At 36.8% G+C, this 7,181-nt stretch overlaps 1 protein-coding gene across 1 annotated transcript in view; it reads left to right on the forward strand.

The window, feature by feature from the left end:
• GTSCR1 (Gilles de la Tourette syndrome chromosome region, candidate 1 (non-protein coding)) overlaps window positions 1-7,181 on the forward strand; it is a 21,554-nt gene that overhangs the window by 7,496 nt on the left and 6,877 nt on the right. Inside the window, 2 exon segments of the mRNA XM_011968346.1 lie at window positions 1,692-1,796; window positions 1,798-1,868. Coding sequence (XP_011823736.1) covers window positions 1,692-1,796; window positions 1,798-1,868 — 176 coding nt within the window.

The raw sequence follows: 7,181 nt of genomic DNA on the forward strand, positions 1-7,181 counted from the left end.
CCTCAGCCTCCCAAAGTGCTGGGATTACAGGCGTGAGCCACCATGCCCCGGCCTCCTCTTTAATTATTATCAGAATTTCCTACAGTGAATTTCACACTACAAATCTGTTTTCTTCTCCTTAAAAAATGTGCAAATAGGCCTGTTCAGAGATTCAAAGAAAATTGAAATCTTCCACAGAGGTTAATAAAACAGTTGTTATGACATATAAAAAGTATGGAGATTATCCATTGATTTTGCATAATATCCATGGCAGTTAGCTCAAGAATTCTGGAATTGGCTTCTCAATTACTTTCAGGCTAACACTGAAGCCTAAAAAGAAGAAAAAAATTAAAACCTTAACAAATCAGAAAATTAATAGATTAATAAAATTTAAAAATAAATTAAAATTTCATTTATTTAAAAAATAAAATTTAAAAATTAAAACCTTAATAAAAAGTTGTCCTCCAACTAAGAAAAAGCTCCAGGAGTCCCAATGACCCCACTCACTCACTCCCATTAAGGTAATCTCCATAAAGTGCACTGAATGAGTGACTTAAATGAAAAATAGTAACAATTCCACAATTACAAAATAATAGAAATTGTATGCAAATTTTTGTAGGCTCTTTTCCCAGAGCTAAACTGAGCCTCTGTCTAAACCCTATTGGTTTTCTCCTCCCCTGAGACAATGTACAACGTCACAGCATGAATCCAGCAGGGTGCAGGACATCACATACAGAGATCGTTGCTTCTGAAGGGTTTTCAGGTGCACAAAGACAGGCTGCAGGTGGTGCAGTAAAATTCAGAAATGCACGAGAGTATCATGCATCCTGATTCAACCATCCCATCTATATATATTTAAAAAATGGGATCCTTGCGGAGCATAAATTGATTCGTTTCTATGCTGATTCTTATTTTCTCAATGGCCTATGGGCATATGCAAATATTTTTAGCTAGGTCAGTATCACATGCATACACACCACACATGGCAGACAAAAATTGCCACCTACCAACCTTCTTTAAATAAACAAATTCGACAAGTCAAAACCAAAGACCGTCAAGGAAAATAAATGTGTTGTTATAATTAGGTGATGCTTTTGTAATTCCATTTGGATATTTTCCACAAATTGCAAGTAGGTTAAATCCCCCAGTAAGATCTACATTTCTCCCAAATGTATGATTCACAGGTGTAGCTGCAGCCTAAGGGAGAGGGCATCTTCCTGGTGCAGCCAGTCCCCAGGAGGTCTGCATCCACCCTGTGCCAGGTCTCCCTCCACTCCATTCCAAGAAATCCCCAGTCAACCTCGGAAAGAATCACATAGCCTCTTTTCTGAGAAAATAATGAGCCAAACAATTAAATTAGAAGACAGCAAATTTCTCTTCATTTCATTGCAATCTGAATGTGAATTATCAAGTTGTCTAATATGTTAAAGTGTTCATGTTTGCATCCCTGTGTTATCTCCATTGATTTTACTCCTGTCATTGGTATAATGCTTGCAGGACTGAGCCAAAACATCTGGAAAAAAGCAGAAGATTAAGTATGGATCTCCTCTAAATTTTTGTTTACATATCATAATTTTTTTTTTAAAAAAAGCACATTCATCAATACAAAATTTTGTAACTAAATATTACAAAATAAATAGTAAACATGGACCACTTTCAATTAGAACTATATTAATGCAACTCAGTTCACAGTCCCCAGTTTACTTTGTCAGATCAGAAAAACTCATCAAAATGGAGACCAGCAAATAAGAGGAGGAAGAGGGAGGAGAGAGAACACAGAAATCTTCCAAGTAGCTTCAGTGACAGGAGGGGAGGAGCCAGTCACTGCCTGCCATTTGCATGTTTTTGTTCCTCTTGTGTATTGCTCCTATTTATGCATGTGTGTGCAGGTATGTATTAGCTATACCAGAATTTAATTTTCTTTTTTTTTTTTTTTTTGGAGACGGTGTCTTGCTCTGTCCCCCAGGCTGGAGTGCAGTGTTGTGATCTCAGCTCACTCCAAGCTCTGCCTGCCGGTTCACGCCATTCTCCTGCCTCAGCCTCCCAAGTAGCTGGGACTACAGGCATCCGCCACCACGCCTGGCTAATTTTTTGTATTTTTAGTAGAGATGGGGTTTCACCGTGTTAGCCAGGATGGTCTCGATCTCCTGACCTTGTGATCTGCCCGCCTCGGCCTCCAGAATTTAATTTTCTATATATAATCAACACATCCCACAAAAGGTTTGAAATACGTGCCATTCACACTAAAGAATGTACATACGTCACTCCTAAAAGCTGAGAACTTTCTAAACACACAAAAAAAGGGTACCTAGATGTAGAAGTTACCCAAAACGTGGTCACCAATGATTGGACAGTAAGAATCAAAGTAGCTCAGCAAAGAGGGTTTATTTCTAGCCACAGTGCTCCAGAAGGCATAACAGAGAAAAGGGGGCTGAGAGGACCCTGACGTGATGTTAGGATAGGTGAAGAAATGTGTAGAAAGAAGACAAATGCCAAATAGTTGAAAGACAGGAAAAAAAAAAGTACATGATTCAAACATTTCAATGTGGCCACCATTATTTTCACTACTTCTACTACTATTTATATTGTTTATGTACATTAAGGACCTGTATTGAAACACATTCAAGGCAAAAACTGAAAGCAACAAATGAAAACATTAGTGTGATTGGAGCAAATGGTTTGTGGAAGGAGTGCTAACCAAAAATAAGGCTAAAAATAAAAACTGGACCCAAACTTTGGAGACTTGGAAATCCAAAATAATAATGTGTTTAGATTTTAACCTATAGGTAACAGGGGTAAAAGTTTTTATGCTGTAACCTATGTAAAAGAGATGTTTCTGAAGTATTCAATTGGTAGTGATGTTAGGAAGAATAAAACTGGGAAAAGGAGACAACTTCGATCACATAAATGAGGTGTGTTCATTCCAGTGCAAGACAAATAACATTTTTATGAAATTCTCTACTTCGGTTTTGAAAAAGACAAATAGATGTTGACAAATCAAGGCATAAAACAAAGTTGGAGGCATCAGGGTCAGAAATATGTCTGTGGTATTTCTTTTAGTCAAACAGTTCAGAGGCAGGGCCGTGTTTAATAATTAAACATTTGTTCTCAATGCACTCTATTGTGTCACTCCAGAATATCCAGGAAGCAAAAAAGTTGATTGTAGGTCACCCAATTTCAATCGGAAGAGAATTTTGACCAATGAAGTAAGCACGCAAGTAATTTCTCCCAAAATATTGCAGAGTAGCTAGAGTCATTGTTGCGAGTGCAGCTGAGAGCTATGATGGGCACACCCTGTGGTGGCAGGCGTTTGTCCTGCATGCTGCTGCACATCAGGATTCCACATCACACACTTGGGAGGGAACTGACACCTTATCCTGAAATGACAACGCCAGCATGGCCAAGGTTTCTCTTGCATGGCTATGACCCAGAAGGCACAACTGGTCAGGCACAAAGCTGAGCTTTCTGCTAGGGTCAGTCAGACAAGGAAACACTGTTTTATTCCATGCTGCTCAGGGCCTCAAAGAGCCTCACACTTACCCAGCTTTGCCTAACACCTCCCATTCTCCAAAATGATCTAGCAACACTCCCACTCATATCCCAGCCATGGCGTCATCCCCACTTCCATCTGAGTATATCCCTTCAGGTATTAGAAAGGAAACAACCTATTTATTTTTAATTAACTATGAAAAATACTTAATTTGTTATTTACACCATCATCTCATTACATGAAGGACTTGAGCCAGATTTCAGAGATATGTATAAGAAAATGGGACAATAAATAAGTTGGAAATTTGAAGAAAAAATATGAAGGAAGGAAAATAAGATGATAGAAATAAAAGTCATAAAAAGATGATATTATAATATAAAGTATATGTTGAAATTCCACTGAGTAGGGCTCATTGGAAGAGACTGGATATTAAAGCTTTAGAAACAAGTAAATGTGAGATTGGTTGATAAGTCTATGGACCTGTATTCGCTGCAGGTCATTGGAAGAACTGAACTGAAAGTAAAACATGAGTCAGTAAAATGCCCAGAATAGAAAGAGATAAGTAGTTAAGACAAATGAGAAAAACTAAGCAGAGCTTGCTATTGTGATTGTTGAGAAAGAGGAATCATGATGCTTCTGCATTCTCATGGGGACAGGGACCCAGCAGAAACAGCTCTGCCACAATTCACAAAGCAGGTGGGATGAAGTAGAATTTGAAATTTTACCAAGATGCCTATGGCTACCTTGTCCAGGTCACAGGTTGGGAATTTAAGTCTAAAATTTTGCAAATTTCTCTCTGAGCCTCTTGGCAACCAAAACAAAGTAAAGAGGAAAATCACGAAACTGCAGCAGCATTTCACAAACTGGTATCTGCTTAATGCTGTTCTGCCAGATCATAATTGAAATGTCCCACATACCACACACATGATGTAAGAAATATTAGCAAATTCAGGATTTAAATAAAGTTAATGTTTGTTTCTTCTTAACTGTTCAACCACACATAGCCGTTAATGTGAAGATTACCATATAAAGGGGTCAGAAAGCTTTTTCCATGTACCACTTACCGGTCTGCTTAGAAAAAGACTCTGCAGAACACTGTTTGGGGAGTAATGACTTAAAAAACTAATGATGGAAAACCCTCAAAAAACTGTGTATAGAAGAAATATACCTCAACAAAATAAAAGTTATATATGACAGCTAGTATCATACTGGATGGGGAAAAACTGAAAACTTTTTCTCTAGTATCTGGAACATGACAAGGATGCCCACTTTCACCAATGTTATTCAACATAGTACTAGAAATCCTAGCTAGACTAATCAGACAAGAGAAAGAAATAAAGTGCATCCAAACTGAAAAGGAAGAAGCCAAATTATCCTTATTTGCAGATGATATAACCTCGTATTTGGAAAAACCTAAAGACTCCACCAAAAACCTATTAGAATTCATTCACAAAATCAGTAAAGTTGCAGTATACAAAGTCAACATACAAAAATCAGTAACATTTCTCTATGCCAACAGTGAACAATATGAAAAAGAAATCAGTAAAGTAATTCCATTTATGATAGCTACAAATAAAATAAAATACCTAGGCATGAATTTAACCAAACAGGTGAAAGATCTCTGCAATGAAAACTATAAAACATCAATGCAAAAAATTGAAAAGGACACATAAATATATGGAAAGATATTCCGTGTTCATGGATTGGAAGAATCAATATTGTTAAAATATCCATACTATCCCAAAAATCTACAGATTAAATGCAATTCCTATCAAAATACCAATGATATTCTTCACAGAAATAGGAAAACTAGTCTTAAAATTTATATGGAACCCCAGAAGACCCAGAATAGCCAAAGCCAACCTGAGCAAAAAGAACAACACTGGAGAAATCACATTAACTGACTTCAAATTATACTACAGAGTTATAATAACCAAAACAGCATGGTACTGGTATAAAAACAGACACATATATCAATAGAACAAAATAGAGAACCTAGAAGGAAATCCATACCTTTACAATGAACTCATTTTTCACAAGGGAGCCAAGAATACACATTGGGGAAAGAGTCTCTCCAATAAATAGTGCTAGGAAAATTGGATATTCATATGCAGAAGAATGAAACTAGATCCCTATCTCTATCCATATACAAAAATCAAATCAAAATCCATTAAGTACTTAAATCTAATACTTCAAACTATGAAACTACCACAAGAAAACATTGGGGAAACTCTCCAGGATTGGTCTGGACAAAGATTTCTTGAGTAATATCCCACAGGCATAAGCAACCAAAGCAAAAATTAACAAATAGGATCACATCAAGTTAAAAAGCTTCTACAGTAGCAAATGAAATAATCAACAAAGTGAAGAGACAGCCCAAAGTGTAAGAGAAAAATATTTGCAAACTCTTCATCTGACAAGGAATAACCAGAATATATGAGGAGCTCAAATAACTCATTAGGAAAAAAAATTCAATAATCCAATTTAAAAATGGACAAAGATCTGAATACACATTTCTCAAAAGACATACAAATGGAAAACAGGTCTATGAAAAGGCACTCAACATCACTGATCACCAGAGAAATGCAAATCAAAACTACAATGGGATATCATCTCAACCCAGTTAAAATGGCTTTTATTCAAAACACAGTAAATAACCAATGCTGGTGAGGATGTAGAGAAAAGGGAACCCTTGTACACTGCTGATGGTAATATAAATTATTACAAGTACCTCAAAAAACTAAAAATAGAACTACAACAGCAATTCCACTGTTAGGTATATACCCAAAAGAAAGGAAATCAGTATATCTAAAAGATATCTGCCCTCCCATGTTTACTGCAGCACTATTCCCAATAGCCAACATTTGGAATCAACCTAAGTATCCATCAGTGGATGAATGGATCAAGAAAATGTGGTACATACACACAATGGGGTACAATTCAGTCATTAAAAAAAATGAGATCCTGTCATTTGCAACCACATAGATGGAACTGGAGGTCATTATGTTAAATAAAATAAGCTGGGCACAGAAAGACAAACTGCATGTTCTCACTCATTTGTGGGAGCTAAAAATTAAAACAATTGAACTCGTGGAGACACAAAGTAGAATAATGGTTAACAGAGGCTGGGAAGGGTGATGGGGATGGGATTGGAAGTGGGGATGGTTAATGGGTACAAAAGTATGATAGAATGATTAAAATCTAGTATTTGATAGCACAACAGGGTCTAAAGTCAATAATTTTTTGTACATTTTTAAATAACTAAATGTGCATAATTGGAATGTTTGTAACACAAAGACATGATAAATGCTTTCGGTGATGTATACCCCATTTGCCTTGATGTGAATATTATATATTGGATACCTATATTAAAATATCTCATGTAGGCCAAGCATGGTGACTAACTTCTGTAATCCTAGCACTTTAGGAGGAAAGGCAGGAGGATCACTTGAGGCTAGGAGTTTGAGACCAGTCTGGGCAACATGGCAAGACCCCCATCTCTACGCTTTTTTTTCTAATTAACCAGGCATAGTATCTGTAGTCCCAGCAACTTGAGAGGCTGGGGTAGAAGGATTCCTTGAGCCTGAAAGGTCACTATCCTGCTGTGAGCCACGATAGCGCCACTGCACTTCAGCTGAGTGACAGAGTAAGACCTTGTCAATAAATATATATATATATATTATATATAATATATCCCATAAATACATACACC

The sequence above is a fragment of the Mandrillus leucophaeus genome, unplaced genomic scaffold (genome assembly GCF_000951045.1).
Source record: "Mandrillus leucophaeus isolate KB7577 unplaced genomic scaffold, Mleu.le_1.0 Scaffold84, whole genome shotgun sequence".
NCBI classification, from domain to species: Eukaryota; Metazoa; Chordata; class Mammalia; order Primates; family Cercopithecidae; genus Mandrillus; species Mandrillus leucophaeus.